At 46.9% G+C, this 17802-nt stretch overlaps 1 protein-coding gene across 2 annotated transcripts; it reads right to left on the bottom strand.

Annotated features, from left to right (window-relative positions):
- Positions 1 to 100: 100 nt before the first annotated feature.
- Positions 101 to 16507, bottom strand: PRDM4 (PR/SET domain 4). 2 transcript variants are annotated; one of them, XM_048070405.2, is made up of 11 exons: positions 16275 to 16507; positions 15219 to 15352; positions 14404 to 14589; positions 11475 to 12269; positions 8453 to 8602; positions 7137 to 7276; positions 6312 to 6397; positions 5071 to 5198; positions 4471 to 4785; positions 2652 to 2820; positions 101 to 1293 (listed from the first exon to the last, which is right to left on the bottom strand). In XM_048070405.2, the coding sequence occupies exons 2-11, from the start codon at positions 15349 to 15351 to the stop codon at positions 987 to 989; spliced, it is 2409 nt and encodes an 802-aa protein (XP_047926362.1). In that variant the 5' UTR covers position 15352; positions 16275 to 16507; the 3' UTR covers positions 101 to 986. The 2 variants fall into 2 exon arrangements, with proteins under 2 accessions (XP_047926362.1, XP_066853134.1); XM_066997033.1 differs by having other exon boundaries at positions 7137 to 7255; positions 16275 to 16502.
- Positions 16508 to 17802: the final 1295 nt, after the last annotated feature.

Genomic DNA, 17802 nt, shown 5'->3' with positions numbered 1-17802 from the left:
AGCCCAGCTCTCCCTTGACTAAACACAGGAAAGCCTGGGAGAGGCAGACGATGAAAAAGTGCTGTTTTTTTTCAGAATGTGTAAATATTAAAGAAGAACATTAGAAAAGAGCCACATTTTTAATTTTTTTTTCCAGGAAAAAAACAACAAGTGAATGAAATACATTTTCATTCCATAAATAATAGTAGCAGCAAACCCTCCCATCACTCTAGGTGGTAAAAGGTTTACAGCATAAGACGTAATGCATACTGTAAACACTGATCATCTGTAAGCCTCTTCCTTACTAGTCTGCAGCCTTTACCTCTTCACATACCTATTCTAGCGAACAAGTGTGAGAAGAGGCAATAACTGTACTCCAATAGCCAATTTTTGGTTTTCTGAACACTTCTGTAGCAGGGTAATTGCTTTGTCTGCACATGCTGATCTCACTGACTTCCAACCAAAGCATTGTTATTTTTTATTTTTAGAAGGAACCCTGAGCATTGACGTTCTTTGCTCTGTGCCAAACCACATCCTTCAGTTAAAAAGTATTAAAAAGAAAAATACATCAACTGCCACTAGCATTTCTGTTTGTTTTTCTTACTGTCAGGGCTTTGGCAGTTAAGGACAGTTGGCTTACAGGTTATGGCAATCACTCGACTACGGTTCTGGTTTGTGGCTCTTCACTCAAAGGACGATGCGAGGTGTGTCATGTATCCTAGCACTGGATGGATTAATCTGAGTGATTTGGAAAAGAAGTATGCACAGCGTGTGTGAAAAATCTCTGTTCCTCACCTTTCCTTCTTAGCAACTGTACGTGCATGATCCGTTCTCATTCAGTGTTTTGGCTACAGAGTTTATTAAGTGGCGGTAGTGGGGAGACCAAAACAAAAAGGAAAATTCCTCATTTGACATACGCTGTTGACTGGGGAAACGAGAGTTTTTTTGTGGTGGTTTTTTTCTTCCCCAGTTTTTAACATCCAAGAAAATTTCCCTCTCTGTTTTCTTCATTTGTGTCCAGTGAGGGTATCACCTGTTGAATAGACTCCATTGTTAATCCTACAGTCTTCAGTCCTCATTGAGTCTATTAATTCTTCCTCGGAATCCTCCTCTTCCTCCTCTGGGGCTGACAGGCTGGATGTGGGACCTTTACATATTTTTAAGTGGCGAGTGAGGTGATATTTGGTTAGATAAGCCTTGGTGCATTTTTCACAGACATAGTCCCTCTTTCCTTCATGTGAGTTGAGATGCTTCTTCAGGTGATTTGTCCTCAGAAACAGCTTGTCACACTTGGGGCACTTGATCTGCCGTTCTCTGCAAGACAAAAAAAAATGTTAGCTTGCTTCTGCAGCAAGGCAGCTGATGCTGTATTAAACAGTGGGGAGGTTGCCAGCATTACTGCAGCACTGAAGTGTAAACGCTGTTGAGTTTTCTCTCAAAAAGCAGCATGTTCACAAAGCCCTTCTTCTCTGCTCCCCCACCACTGGCAAATGTCAAGCTTTTCGGGTTAACTCCTCGCTGGCGACCAATGTTTATCTTTTCTGATGGTAAGTTTAAAAAGAATTCTACAGGGTTTTTGTTTGTTTGTCTTTTGAAGTAAGACCAAACCCTGGTTCGACTCCATGTTTTGGCAAGGACAGAGGTGTTGCCATGGTGGAAGGGTTAGTCTCCCCACTTCCCATCCTGCACAAACAGGAAGAAAAAAAAAAAAACACAACAAAAAAGAACAAAGCTGCTGAGTGTTACAGCCAACCTCAGCTGTAACTGCTAAGTGGAGGATTACCAGACCGCAGCAGTCAAATTCTGCAGATGACTGTGCAAAACGCTTCCCACCAGTAGTGCTCCCAGCTCTGGCTGTAAGATCAAGCAGCAAAGCAAGTCCCTTCCTCCCTCCCTCCCTCCCTGGTGCTAGCTGCACTGTGCTGTCTCCTAGACAGCAGGAAAGCAGCAGCAAGCTGATCTGAAGTGCATACAAGAACCAGATGCCGAAAATGAAACAAGCAGAGGGATTAGGTTTGGGCAAGCAGCCTTTAAGGGAGGAACTTGGACTGGGAGTAACTCCAAACAGGATGGATGAAATTCTCAGAGCCAAGGGCCTGGCAGAGAGCTGAGGGCCTGGGGGAGCTACAGATACAAGGGGGAGGAGGATGGAGACCTGCCCTGCCCTGCCCTGCCTGTGGGCATCTCCCCCTACAGAAGGGGCAAAGTGCACGAATGAGGCTTGGGGGGAAGGAACAGGTGGGAGCAGATGCACTCCCCCAGGTGCAGAGTGAGAGACTTCACTAACACCTGGGAATAACAGTATTCAGGACTTCATGATTTTTTCATGTTGTGTTGGGACTCAGAAACAGTTCTCAGCAGAGAACTAAATGTAAATCAACTGACTGACCCCCCCCCCTCTTCAAAGTGATGAGCGCTCCAGAATGCTATTTCACAAGACAGGGTGCGTGCCTGGAATTTCCTTTGTCATTGAAGGATTGCAAAAAAAAATGCCAGAACTGTCCAGCCTCAGCAGCAGGCCAAGTAACGAGGCGTTCATCCAGACCGACATCTCTGTTATTTCAGAGGATGAACCTACACTCCCCGGGCCAAACTATTTGCACGCTGCAAATTCTCAGGCCGTTAAGCTTCATTATTTACTGCAGTCCCACACATCCCCGAAGACCACTTACTGCGTGTGAGTAAGTACGTGCTGCTTGAGGTCCTGCCTCCGCATGAAGAGCTTTTCACAGTAATCGCACTTCAGATTCTTCTCCCCCGTGTGGATGACCATGTGCGATTCCAGGTGAGCCTTCTGGGTGAACGATTTGTCGCAGAGGGTACAGCGGTAATTCTTCTGACCTGCGATTACATACGTACACCCACAGATTGACAGTGAGCAAACAAGCCTGTCCGCTTCTGAAACTACAAACGCTTCTGAAACACTGAACCCTTTACATGGTGCACAGCACTGTGCTTTGTCCTTCTAAAAACCCTTGCCTGATTCCTCTTCTCCCCAGGCTTGCAGTCATTCAGCCTTCCCTGTAAGTCAAACTTTCCACTGCTTGTCTGCATCAAACATACCTCCTCGTTTGGGGTCTCAAAACACCACCAAGGTACTAGTAAATATTTCAGCAGAGAGTCACGCAAACATTTAATAGGACTAGGATTATCCAAGATGAATTCTTGAGTAAAAATAATGGTAGACACCTTTTTAATGGTTACCATCTAGGTACTGTACATTAGGGCATCCCCATCTCCACTAATTCCCCCAGGAACTGTCTCTGATGCCTTACTGGACCCCAAACACAGATCTTGTCTAGAAAAAAAAACAAGCTCTCTTATCTATCTAACACACACATACAAAGCTCACTGGCTCTTTGGTAACCTGCTCTATCCCATTTTTCTACTTATCTGTAATTCCTCCATTATTCTTTGCCAGAAATAGTCCCAAACCCCCACATACCACTGAATCCAGACTAAGTTTGAATACCACTTGAACCCTATCCCAGTGAGCATTGTGGTCACATGTACTCTACATTTGCACTCCAACAGTTCAGTACTGCGCCCGCAGCTTCCTATACTTGACTCGAGTGCACCGAACTCCCAGTTTTACTCCACTTCCAGCTTTGTGATGTGCCTTCCTTCATTCCCAATTGCTATTTCAACCTTACTGAAAGAACAGAAGAAAAATATCCACATGCCTCTTGCTGGACTGTACTTGCTCTTCACCCTCTCCCCTCTTCTCACCCTGTGTTAAATGCATTTTCTTACCCTCTATCATGTTCTTACACAGCTGAAAAATCTTTCACTTTTTTTTCCTCCTCTTTTTCATTCTCAGATCTTCTGACAATTCTTCCTTTATCTCCAAAGCCCCTAGCGATATCCAAATGCACACAGAAGTCAACAGCATACTCAGACTTTTAAGTTTTGATGAGTGACAGCACTGAGTTTTTTCTACTTCAGTCACCAAGTTCAGTCTTGTCCCATTTGCTTAAGATGAAAAACCAAGTAGGAACGAGGGGAGAGGTCTCAGCCCCACAGTTAAGTGTACAACTGTCCCCGTTACAAGCTCGCCAACCCAGTTGGCTGCTGCTCATAAGCAGAAGGGAACCCTTGTTATACCAGAGCTGCCAGCACTGGAGCTGCTGGGAGGGAACAAGGGATTTCTGTCTTCCAAATGAAGCCTGACAGTTCTTCCCAAATGTAATGTACTTCAACTTACCAAACGCTCTTTTAGGCACAGAACTGAACTGTCAGCTAGAACACAGGGCTAACGACTGTCCTACAAGCTTGTCCTATCCCATGCCAACCAGAGCTCTCTTAGATGATGCCCAGCAATTAGCTGGACTCAGCACAGAGATCATTCCCGCAGACAGTCAGGATGCTGGTCTTAGAACAGGGGCAAGAGCTTGGCATTATTGACACGAGCTATACCCTGCCAGCTGGCCCAGGGATCAGAGAACAGGTCCTGCCCCAGTGTTTTTATTAGCACAGGTCCCCAGCCCTCACCTGTGTGTATCTTGAGGTGCGTCCGTAAGTTGCTGGGGTCGCTGAAAGCTTTGCTGCAGAAATCGCACTTGTGCGGCTTCATGCCCATGTGCCCCATGAAGTGGACGTGGAGCTTGGAAGGGGAGATGAAAGCCTGGGGGCACATGGAGCACTTCCACTTCCTTTCCTTGCCATGGCCCGGCCCGTGGCTGCTGCTGTGGCCCTGGCTGGGGAGGTGGCTGTGAATATGGCTGCTCAAATGGGCCTTGAAGTCCGCGTAGGAAGCACACTCCTTTCCGCAGTGGCAGATGTGCACGTCTGGATGTTCGGGGACACCTTTGGGCACAAAACATCGCTTTCAGTGCGGCATGGCAAGGCTTAACCGAGTGTGAGCATGAGCTATGCTAACGCTTTGTGGTAGCAAAGCCAGCTGGAGCCATTTTTCACTCCAGCTCCCTTCAGCTCTTTTAGGAGTAATGTAAAAGAAGACTGTGATGTGCACCGCTAGGAACTGACAAGGAACACCAAGCACTCCCAAGTCACAATACCCAGAGATGGCACCAAAAGGCAATTCATGCTGGGTACTCCCTGCGAAGCCAACAAAGACGAGTGCTTCCTTACCGAGCTGGCGTGCGTAGTCCCGACTGTAATAAAAGAGAAGCTCATGTTCAGGTGGGATGTCCCGGGAGGTGCAAAAGTAAATTTTTCCATCGTGAGGATAAGCTACCAGATTCTGCTCTTCCCGGTTCCTATAGCAATAGAGAGAGTTATGAAAAAAGTGCTCCAGAAATACAGAAAGAGGGAAAAAAAAACAGAGGAGATTCCTATAAATAGATTACAAGAGAACTTCAGTGCTTGCCAGCATGTTATAAAAAAAAAAATCACATCTGTCATTTCTGTCTTTCTTTATTTTAAAGGAAAGGAAAGGAAAACTGGACCTTGAGAACCAATCTGCTCCACCAAACAAAACTGGTATCTTACTGAGAAAGTTATTAATAAGCATTGGAGTGGGCTGAGGGAAGAGAGTTTAGCATCGCTTAAGGAACTAAAAAAAATACATATATTTTTCATAATAACCCCCTTAAGCAATAAAGAACACATGAGAGAAGATACCAGGCAGGACTTAAAGCAAAATTATCTTCAAACCTAACTCTTGAACACCATTTCCAAGATGTGATAACTCATCTTCTGAGACTGTACCTTACACATATTTGGTTCCCAGTATATGAAATCTGAAAAAGCATTCAGAGATTAAGGGAGATCAAGAACTGACTTCTTGACTCCTGGATACAGGAGCAATGAAATGAATTGCAGGGGAAACCCATCACAGAGCTATAGAAGAGGTTCAGCCTCCTCACTGGCCCACATGTGGAGCAATATGGAAGCCAGTCTGGATAGTTTTCATCGCAGGCTCTAGATAAAAGACTGAAAAGGTCGGTTCTCATGAACCCTAAGAGTTTGGAACTTGGCCAAAAGAATCCAGGGACGCTTTCCTAATAAAGGTCAAAACCAAAAAAACAATCAACACTGTCTTCACAGACGTATCCAAAAGGAATGGGACAAAAGGAAGGCAATAACAAGCTAACACACACTAAGCCAATACAAAAAGAACGTTTAAAGCATTAGCACAAGAAAAATAAACTACGCAGACAGGTTTGGGGCCGTTTTACTACAGCATGTCTACTGGTTCCCCTGTTACATTCTCCACAGGGTCCTGTTTCACTGCTCTCCCCTCACTCCAAGACGCCTGGATAACTCCTGCAGGTCCCTTGGTCCCAAGCTCACGAGCTGTCTGGGCAGCCAGCACAGCCTGCTATGAGCCCAGACTCCCAGCTACTCAGCACAGCATAGGTGGCTCTCACCTGGCTTTGCGTACAAACATCATCCAGTTACATTCATTTTCATCCGTTGTAATGATGCAGAACTCCAAGACACCGTTGTGATAGATCTACAAGGAAAAACAGATGCAATCTTAGGATGAAACGCAGCAACAAACTCAGTGAAAGACAGTTTCTTCCTTTAAGAGGATGTGTTTAACTAAAATGTGCCAGGAGGTCACCATTGCTGCTGCCAAGACCACAGTCTTGTTCTTACACCCTACTTTCCCCTTCACACAGACATCTTGACCTCTCTGCAACCCAGGAGACTAGAAAAACTGTTTATCAGCAGCTTTCCCCACTCACCACCTTCAGCTCCCAGCAGAAATGCATCTAGTTCATTTTCTTCCAAGCCAAATCTTCTGAATAATAGTATCTGGGCATACGGTACCTACTTTATTTATGTAGATCGATTTTATTTTCTCAACATGAAATGATGTGAAAAAGAAAGCTCTAAAGCAGCTTCCCTATAACAAATGATTTATCACCAGTGGAAACTCTCTATAAACAATACAAAACAAACAAGTGCTGCCTAGAAATTAATATACAATCTCAGCTGCAACTCCACACAAATACTGGAAACCACACGCAGCCCTTTAAAAGAAAAGGCATTAAAGAGGTTCAGTGTAGGTCAAGACTGACTACCAGCATATATCACATGATATACAGCTCTGCTCTGCTGAGTTTAAGTGTTAAGCAATCAAACTCCATTAGTTTTTGGTTTTGGCAAGGATGATAATGTGAAAGCTGCTGTGTCATTTCACCAGATAAAGTCATGCCTGCAGAGCCCGTAACCGTAACACCACCGACCTTCCAGATGTGACTCGCTGCTTTGTCCGTCCAGTCAGCCACCTCCAGAGAATGGCTCTGCTGCCCGATCAGAGGTCCAAAACAAGTCCTTACAGGAATGGTTTCTCGTGTCCACACACCTATCAGTAGAAGACCAACATCTGCAGAAATCAGTTATTTAAACAACGAAAGATGCTTAACAAAAAGGTGGGAGGTTTATGAGATAACGCTCCAAGGGGATTATCTAGGCATAAGATCATCAAAGCTTCTATTTCACATGTAGAACACACCTAATGCAGAGACAAGAACCACCACCACCACATGACACTATTGGAGCCGCTTTGTTGTAATTACAAATACTCATTTTGTCTGTCAAAAGCAGGTAATTTACTTTTTAGTAAGCTACAAAACTAAGAGCCTAGCCACTTGTACCAATGTTTTCGTGGCGCTTTCTGCAGAAGCAGAAAATACTAGGTTCAGTAACTACATTTTGCCTACCTAATCCCCCGGAATTTCCAGAATTGTTGCTGGGCACTGTTAAGCAGCTTCTGCATTTCTCCCCAGAGGCAGCTGTATTTCTGTCATGGGCAGAGGGATTCCTGCGTGTATATTATTTATTATTAAACATTTATATAGAGAGATCTACATGAACACACTGAATAGCTTTCAGGAATAAACTGGGAACTAGTGGAGCTTGAAAAGAACAAGTGTAATCTACGCTCAACAAGCAGCAACACTAAGCAAGCCGATAATCACATTCTTCTCTAGCCTTCGGGTCCTTAGGGTATTGCACTGTACTCTTCGACTTCCAGGTGACAATGGCGTGTAATACAGTTACAAGGTCCACATCCAATGACAAGGTCACAGTCTACATGCCAAATGTAAATGCACTCGTGATCAATTCTCCAATGACACCATCCTGAAGACCCACAGGTAGCAAACCAAGCTGATGAACAAGCAGACAGAAATCTCTTCCATTATTTCTAACTGGTATCTTCCCCCAAACTGCAACTGCTGTAGTTTTTTTTTCTTATCAAAGCTGTGCCTGGACTGTTTAGCACATGATAAAAATAAACACCATACCTTGCTTGTGCTTGACCTTATCAAGTGTTAGAGTAACGCTGCGTGGCAGCACCCCTACCGTCTAGCTGAAGTCTAAACAGTAACTGGAGTACAAGAAGCTCTTGCACAAGAGAAGTCAGGGTGATTACGGAAGAGGGAACCACCTCTGCCTTGCAGTGTTTCTTTCCCACATTAAAAACCCTACAGTCTGGGATTTCAGGTGGGGAGTATATTATAAACTGCTGTGCAGAAACAAACAGTCATCTGATTCTTACCCACTTCGGCTCCCATGAGAGACTGCCGGAGGACCAGCTGCTTCGGGAGAGAAAGCCTGGCTCGGCTCTCTATCGGGGTGTCCGGGACAAAGGTGACGGGCCCGTGATCCGGGCAGTCCGATGGATATGCCTTGTCACACAGCGTGCACCCTGCAGAGAGGGGAAGGGACAGCAGGGATGAAAAAGATGAAACAGTCCCCGTGGTGCGACCAGCTCCCTGCCGGCATGTTCTAGCTCAGCTCCTGCCAAAGGCTGCTTCTACCTGCTTTAACTCATCAGTTTTAGGAGCTTTTTGCTCAGAAGACTGCGAACCCTACTGTTACAGTCAGGTGGGCACCAACACGTCACTGTTCCTATCAAATTCAGATCAACCACGAGGAAAACCTGCCTTCCTGATGACCTCTAGGCTGTCCCTACAGGAGCAGCAACGGGACAGAGCCCACTCTTCATCACAACTACTGCAAAACCAATGTAAGACAGAAAGGTCTTCATTCTACAGTTTTTTTCTAATTTGAACCCACAATTATTCCCCTACGATATCACAATTATACCCCCTTGTTTCCATTTAAATTCAGACAATGCAGAAATCAATGCAGCAGCTAAAACCTGACCTCGCTGTTGCTTTTGAAGGTCACACTGCAATAAACTCCTAGAGTACACCTTCATGAGATGCCACTGATTGGAACAAGAATAAGCGTCCAAGAAGAGCCAGTATCACCGCTTTCTCAATCTGTCATTCAGCATATGCAGTGCCAAAAAAATAAAACCACTGAAAGTCCTCAGTCCAATAAATTCAGGAAAAAGCACACCATGAAACGCTCTCACCTCAAAAAACGACCTCATTTTAATTCTCCATGAATGGAGCAACCAACACCTACTCAGGAAACACTCTCCTGATAAGTCATTCTTCTTCTAAAGAAAGACGCTCAGTTAATTAAGCAGGATCTCCACAAAGACCTTCTTTGGCCCCTTGATGGCCCAACTCCAGTACAAACACCTATCACAGAAGCAGTCTTCAGCAGGCATAAACAACAGCTCCCTTATTATTTTTTTAAGAGATTTTTGGGGAGAGAGAGATTGGCGTACTGGAACCTGACCCCATACAAAGTGCAGTTCAAACAACTCTACAATTACAGGCAGGAAGGTACTCACTAAATTAGCAGGTAGAGCTTATATAAGAATTGCTTCATGTGTGCAAGTGACATGTACGAGTACAGCAGCCACAACAACCAGACCCAAGTAATGAGAAACACTACTTGTAGTAGCTGTTTTTAAGCCTTGCCTACCACGCACCACCAGGGAGCTGTGGAGTAGCCCCAGGAAGAGGCAAAAAGTAAGAAATGCAAGTTCTAGGCACGTGACACTTCCACTTGGAAAGGTTTAGGGATTTTTAAGATTTTTATTTTTACCTTTTTAAGAACTTGGAGAGAGAAAAACAAAAATAAAAACAAAACAAAACAAAATTCTACAGCATATGAATTTCTGCTTCTGTCCTTGCCAAATAATGCATAAAAATCACAGTGATTACTGCTCTGATTCAGAGAGCCATAACTGTAAGCAAAGATGACCAAAAAGTGTCCGTTGTTTCACAAACATTTAGGTCTGCATCAAAGGCGCACTTTTTTCTTCCTATGTCGGAACATGGTAAAAAAGCTTTCTGAAAAAGGCCCTGATTTCTGCCTCCTCAGTGAAGAGCCAGCAAGAGGCTCTGAAACAACTAACAAAAAGTTAAAATGTAAACCTTCCCAAGGCAAAGATTATGTTGCAAATCACATGAAAGCACCGGGCATGCAGCAGCCATTGTAATGTCCTACTGGTGGGGAACATCAGCTGGGAAACAGCATAGGACCATTTCAAGTACTGTGATAAGAAGATGACATGCCACATCTTACTGGGGTGAATGAGAGAGATTTCATCACTAGCATGCTGCGTATCGTAGTATTTTGATCATTATGCGTTCAACAGGCAACAGATGTTAGTAACAACTCCTGAGTGCATCACCTGTAAAACCTTTCCTCTAAGAGCTGTGATTTTACCATAGTCTACAGCCACCTGATTTTAAGTTCTATCTTATCACACAGAATAAAAGTTTTAATTCAAGTGTCTCGCTAGACTGGGAGGACAATGCAGTAAACTGCACCTCTCCCATTGCTAGCCAGGCACTATTTCTTTCAATTTCTTAAAACTGTTCTGCAGGCAAAGCTTGTCATAGGACAAGCAGCTGTAGGGCCAGTTCGCGTGCAGGAGCAGCAGTCAGCAATGCTGCCACGACTGACACAACTGCACGTAAAAGCTGGTCTTATGCTTCGGTGGCAGGAAGCCAGACAAGCTGCGGGTGGAAGTTCAAATCTCCATCCCTGTGAAGGAGAACTTCACGGTTCTCAAACACCCCTCCTTCAACTACAACAGGATTGAGAGAATACAATGTCCAGTGCTCCTCTTTTCCTAGGAGATCAACTAACCTGTGTACTGAAGTCCTTTGGTGAGAATAATTAGAAATATTAAAAACTTCCCTCCCTCTCTGCACTTTTTTTCCAGTAGGTCCTGTTGAGAACAACATTTTCATGGTGATTGTTCATGGTTTAATAAAACTATTACAAAGTCACGCAACATTAAACTCAACAGCTATGCCCACCTGATGAAATGTACAGCCTGTGTTTGTCTTTTTCTTTAAACACAGCCAGAAGTCATTTGTGATTGGACTTTAAAAAACAAGAGTCTCATTGCAAAGGGCAGTACCAGCATATCCACCAAAGGCATGAGGCTCATAAAGAGCTAAGCTTCCAACCTGAAGGCAGCATGGGAGAGGGATACAAAGAGAACAATGCGAAAACATCCTATTATGTCTACGAGTTGGAGGTTAATCGGCCACTGCAGATGTTCCCATTTTTTCTGGACTTGTTAAACAGCAAGGTTTCTTTCACCAAAAATCTGTAAGACTGGCAGCAAGAGTCCTGCCACCCCTCCAGACAACGGCAACGTGACAAGCCCAACCCAAAGAAAGCAGCGAATGCACACTCACATATGGTGAACAAGGTTGCCATGTTCTCCTTGTTCGAGTTGGAGTCTTCCATCTGCAGAGAGGACGGTACGAAAGCCAGATTGTCTGCAGACACATCCACGTGACTTGGCCCCATGGCTACTTCCTGATTTATGGAAGACACCGCCACCGGCTCAAGGCTGAGGCCCACTTCGTGCAAGGCTACCGAGTCCAGGGAAGCTAGGTTGTGTGAGGTAGAGAGCGCCACGCTCACAGAGTTGGTGCTCATGGCCACAGTATGAATGGAGTCATTTAGTGTGCTGTCCGATATCCCCGTCACCCGCCCGGCGATGTGGTCGGGCTCCATGACGACGGGGAGGTCCAAAGTGCTACTGTGAATGGGGATGACGCCGCCGTGCCCCACCGCGTCCGACGCCAGGTTACTTCCCACCGCGTCTACGGTTAGAGGTTCGTGGCTCCGGGAGCCGTTGGGGATCTGCGAATGATCCCCTGCTACATCGTCCATCGTAAGCTCCTCCGTCATCCCGTCCGTGGAGATGGGGCTGGTTACCCTCGACACGCTCTCCATGGTGATTGTGGTATCCAGCGCTACCTCGTGGCTCTCACCAGGATGCAGGTTTTGAGCACCGTGCGCGCTGACCGAGCGGGAGTCCATGGACACGATCCCTGGCTCCAGCCCCACGGCTCCACTGGGCTGGTAGGGGTCTAGGGCTGAGGGGTTGCTGGGGACCGACAACGCTGAATTGCTGTCAACGTTTATAGTGTTGGGATGAATGTACTGAGGCGGAGGTCTGTCAGCCAAGTAAGATAAGATACCTGATAGGACGAGAGGGGAGAAGAGAAGAGGGTGAAATGGCATAGGTTTTCAAATCTTACACAAAAATACCCCATCGCTGCAGAGTAGTACATTCAGACCTAAATTCCTGAAGACACGCTACTTATATTATGGCCAATTAAAACCCGCTGACTCTAAAACCTTACTCACAAACATATGGCAAGCCGGCACTCTTGCCAGACTACCTTTTGACAACAAAAACAGAGCTTCCACCCAACAGAACAAGTCTCTAGTTATGTGTCTCCGTCTCTCTGTCAAAGAGCCAAGTTTCTGGCAGCATTTAAGCTAGGCTCTGAACCAGAAAGGGGTTCTTCACATTTTGGGCATTACTTTTCTTTCTTGAGAACCAGCTCAGAAAGGACAACGGAGGGTTTCTAGTAGTACCTAACATTTGATAAACCCTGTTTCATCTTTGCTAGAAACAGTTGCCCACGATACATCCTTTTTTGCTTAGGTATTTAAGTTTTAACAATGACGACTTCCTTCCTCTGAGACTAAATGACACATCTGCCCATCTCAGAGCTCATCAGCTGCAATTCTGAAGGACCATGATAAGGTCTCTCAAAGGTATCCTGAGTCATCTGCTCTCTTTCCTTAGATGAAAAGCATGCTTTTTCTCCTCAAAACAATAGCTTGGTTAAATATAAATTAGAAACCTTAACATCTTTTCTGGTAGTTCTGGAAAGCTCCTCAACATCAAACAACCTCGGAACTTAAGATAAAAAGAAACTCTAACATACATTTACATAGTACCAACTTCTCCTAGTAGACAAAGCTGAAAAATCTTTGGAGGAAATTCATCAGCACAGTCAAGTAAACACTACTTCCAGTGGAGACAGAGAGATTTTACAGATTCTGCAAGACCTGAGTCAGCATGTTTCTTTTTGGCCTTGAACCCTATGAGCCATTTGTTTCTGTAAAAATTTTCCATTCAAACATGTCTGTTACTATAAGCATGCAAGTATGGTTACTCTTTCTGCAACACAACCCCATGAAAACGGCTAAGCCAAGAAGTTAGTAATAAATGGATGGTTTAATTTAATCAGCTGCATCAGACATTTCTGTAAGCAGTGGTGCCCTGTCGCTTGAACAAGAGAATTTTGAAGGCAGCAAGATGACTGACAGAAGATTAAGAAATATCTGACCAAGCATCAAGTGGACTATTAAAAAAACAAACAAACAAACAACAAATTTCTGCACACATTATTCCAGCTCAGAAGAATTGCAAATACCTTTGGCCCTCAGATGCACTGTCTCCTCCTCCACTCTTTGCCCACAAAATGGGCAGGCATGCAATGCGGTAGGAAAGGTTACTGCTAAGCAGTTGGCAAGCCCAGCCACTAGCTGTCAGGCAGCTGGACGAGAACCGGGCTGCTGTATTTCATTTCCTCATCCAGGCTGAACCAACAACACTCACAGGGTGACCTTGGAGTTTATCTAACCCCTTCCACCCTGTCAATCTTAGCTACAAAATGAAACAAGGTCTACGTTTAAAGCTGGAATATCTCTGTCTTCATATACTAACATGTAAAATGCTCCATTTATACTCCAGTATGCCTGCTATAGGGGAATCAAGATAGAAATCAGTATGTTAGGCCTGTGGAAACCAACCTTGAACAAAAATGAAGAAAAACTATGCCATGGACTATAGGGGTGGGAAAGAGCACAAACTCCTCAACCAACGACTTGTTCAATTTGAGCTCTGAACTACCGTAACCACTACACGTACATCAGGTGCTCCTTCAGACTACAGGAGAACAACAACAAAAACAACAACAAAACAGCAGCAGTTTTCAAACTACAACAAGCCATCTGAGATCAAAACCAGTCATGCCTTGTTTTCTGGTTTACCTTAAAAGAAAGCAGCAGGAGGAGTAATAAAAGGTTCAGTTTAAATAGCAATTGCCCTGCAATTCTCTCCACATACAAATACACACGTATAGCAACAGAGATCTCAAAACGAAGGTGTGTCAATGACACACCAGACTCCAAGAAAACTCAAGAGAATTTACAGCTCTGCTAAATATTCAGGCTTGGCTGCTTCAGGACAGAAACCAGATGGCTCTTTAAAACAGTTTCCTTCTCTGTTCCCACCCATCAGCACAGACCACTTACCAGGTAGAATGTGTCTGAAATAGCTGCTCTCCAGGTGAGGGTATGGTGGTGGAGGTAGGGTGTAGTTTCTCTCTGGTATACCACACATCACTCCTCGATCCCCAATACCCATTGGGAGCATCAGAGACAGAGCAGAGGGCAAGGAACTCAAGGAGGGGCCCAAGTTTGGAATCGCAACAGGCAAGCCTGGAAAAGAAAATGCTAATTTAAATTCCGTGGAACTACTTGAGCTTATAAACAACCACGCTCACAAAGAGGTTACCAATTCCTCAGGAGCCCACTATGGAAGTACAACATGGAACTGTCAGGGTAAGGCAACAAGTTTCAAGGAACAGATCAGTTATCACAACACTGAGAGGTATGCCTGAATGTGGCTAGATCTTTTGAATACATTACGCAGGGTCTGCTTCTACTTCCCAATTGTGATTAACTTCTGTCTGTGTCCCCTGAAAGAACACCTAGGAAAACAGTTTTGCTTTACAGGTGAAAGACCATCATTTTCAGCTGAGTGAAGATAGACAAAGATGGAGACGGATTTGCAGTGACAGGCTGTATTTCAAAGGACTCTGCTATCACCCACCCACCCAGCGCAAAACACCCCACAAAAGGAGACTCACACTAAGGCATAAGCCCAGTAAGTACACATCCCTTTTGTCTTCCCACGTAAGGGATGGTTTATGGTCTGTCCTTCCCCATTTCTACATCACCTAATTACCTGCTGAAGACATGACTTTAGCTACGCAGCTATAAGCTCTCACATGACAGTAAAACACACAGCATCAGCTGCAACACCCTTCGTGGAGCTCTGCCCTTACCTGGTGCTGGTATGGCGTTGTGAGTGGGTGATGCTGCCAGTCCCAAGTGGCTCCCCGAGACGGGCAGGGCATTGCTCACAGAGGACGAGGTCAGCTGGTCCATCCCTACAGGACTCAGGTTCATTTCATTCATTCTGGAGGGCAGGGAACAGAGAAGAGAGGTCAAAAAAAAGAGAGAAACAGAAGCAAGAGCATTCCTGTTTCCTGACTGCACTGTGGTGAAGGAGGGTTGAGCAAACAAACTCAGACTCAGATCGACATGTAAAAACTCTGCCTTAGAAAGATAAGCATAAAGCACGCCAACCACTCGGGCTGTGACCACACCATGATCAATGCATACTTATCATACCTGAGAGCAATGACCAAGATTAAAAAGGACGGTTCTGAAAGACAAATCTGACCAGAGCTTTTCCTTCTACATACAGACAGCAAAGTCTCATTCCTTCCAGTCAAAGCCCCTGTGATTAAGTACTATGAACGCTGGTCAGTTTGCAAGCTGAATGTCACAATTACTTGGACAATGGTGTCCCGTTTGTACTGCATGACTTCCGGGCTCCACATTCAAGTCCAAAGACTAAAACACGGGGACAGGAGGGGGGGAAAGATCCCTCGACATTGGTAAGGGACGCAAAACCCCTAATTCGCCATCATCCCCGACCAGGCCCGCAGTGACAGGCGTCACCTCCTGCAGACGAGCCGTTTTAAGGAGTTTTGACAGGCTGTCTCAGCCCGCTCCTCAAACGCATTTACAGTGAACACCGGCGCCGCGGGCGAAGGGCACGCGAGCAGCAGCGGCAGAGCTGCGGAAGCTGCAGGCGCTGCCCCGCACCGCTCCACGGGGACGGCGACGCCAAGGAGCCGCGCTCAGCCCCTGCCCCCGGGCGACTCCCCACGGCGACGCAGCCCCAGCACCGCCACCGCCGGCCCGAAGCGCCGCCGGGAGGGCCCCTCGCTGCCGCCCCGGGGAGAGGCACGGCCGAGCCCCGCGCCGCCGGGGGCTGTCCCCGCTCCGCACCCCCTCGGCTCCGAGCCCCGGCGGGACGCGAGGCCGCTCACCTGCGCTGCGTGGGGCCCGGCGCCGGGCCGGGGCCTCTCCCGGCGGCGGAGCGGCCGCGGCCGCAGCCGCATCAGGGCCCGCAGCCCCGGCCCGCCGCCGCCGCCCCTCGGGCAGGCGCCTGCCCCCGCCGCGCCGCCCGGCCCCGGCCCCGGCCCCGGCCCCGGCCCGGCCGCAAGCGCCGCCACCGCCGCCTCATGGGCGGGGCCCCGAGCGGCGCGGGCCCGGCCGCGGTCGGAGGAGGAGGAGGAGGAGGAGGAAGGAGGAGGAGGAGATGGCGGCAGGAGGGGGCTGGAGCCGCTTCCGCCGCCGGGCGCCACATCCAGGAAGCGGCGGCGCCGCGGGGCTCGGCCCCGTGCCCGCGGCCCCTCAGCGCGCTGCCTTCCGCGGCCCCGCCGGCCCGGCCTCGCGTCCCGAGGCTTTGGGATGTCCCCGTTATCCCCCACGGCGCTCCCGGCCCTCTCGCCGCGCTCCCAGCGCTGCTGCCGTGAGGGGGCCGCGTCTTGTGGCCTCTGGTACCATCTGCACAACTTCCCGAGCTACCTCCTGGAGAGCTGCTGTGCCTCCGGCATCTCGGATTTACGGCCTAATGCTGCACCATTCTGCCAAAGGCTGCGTAGCAATGGTATCTCTCGATGTGTACCAGTAATACTGCACCTCACGGTCACCTGGGGCACGTGGACATTTGTCACACTTGCTCAAATCGGTGCACGAGCTGCTTAAGTGCAGGGGTGAGCAGCTGTTCTCCCAAAACACCATAATATGCTTTGCAATTTGGTCGTGCCTGACTCCTAAGTGATGCCCCGTGATACAGGCCTTGATAGGATGTCTGCACAGGGGGAAGCTTAAGGTATTTTTCTGCCTGCTGCCTCGTGCCCTAAAAAAAACTAACTGTATGATCTGGAAAGATGATTTCAGTTCAGTACAAAGCAATCAGTCCTTTAAGTGGTGGAAACAGCCTCTCGTTTGGCTTTAACTGTCTGAAAATTAGACACCTCCATGCTCTCTCTGCAGGTGAAGGAAATAGCCTGCCATACAGAGTGCTTCATCCCATCCCGAGGTCAGCGGCTAAGATGTGTGAGATGGATCCCCCGTGGAGCTGCCTCCCTGTGTCTGTGGCCTGTAACTGGGACCTATGTGATTAGTTTAGACCAGACACCTAACTTCTAGAGGACGGCATTTAGGTGGAGTAAATCCAGGCCTCTGTCATCCGTGACCAAAAGAAAGACATCTTTTAGAGCACCACATATGTGAGAGTCTCTCATGTTCTCCACTAAGCCAAATAATACTCTAACCATGACCAAGTGTTTCTGAGTCAGCCAAAAACCAGTCTCACCGAGTCAGAAGGAAAGCCTCAGGTTTTGACGGACTGCAAAGCTTGTGATGGGGGTTTAACTGTAATTATTTTTTTGAGTGTAGTGCCACACGTTCATATAGTTGCTGTTAATACTTTGCATCTTTCTTAGAAGCTCTGGTGAACAACTACAAGCCCCGAAGTCTCTTCAATCACACTAATCCTCTAATATGTAG

This window comes from Anser cygnoides, chromosome 1 (assembly GCF_040182565.1).
Source record: "Anser cygnoides isolate HZ-2024a breed goose chromosome 1, Taihu_goose_T2T_genome, whole genome shotgun sequence".
Lineage (NCBI taxonomy): Eukaryota > Metazoa > Chordata > Aves > Anseriformes > Anatidae > Anser > Anser cygnoides.
This window is presented reverse-complemented; position numbering and strand designations above follow the sequence as displayed.

Bases quoted from the DNA above. Each gene is read 5' to 3' on its own strand.
- PRDM4 (XM_048070405.2), bottom strand. From the start codon at position 15,351: ATGAATGAAATGAACCTGAGTCCTGTAGGGATGGACCAGCTGACCTCG. The intron at 14,590-15,218 runs GTAAGGGCAGAG...TTTCTTTTCCAG, and splicing joins CAACGCCATACCAGCACCAG to GCTTGCCTGTTGCGATTCCA. The intron at 2,821-4,470 runs GTGAGGGCTGGG...ATGTAATCGCAG, and splicing joins GCACCTCAAGATACACACAG to GTCAGAAGAATTACCGCTGT.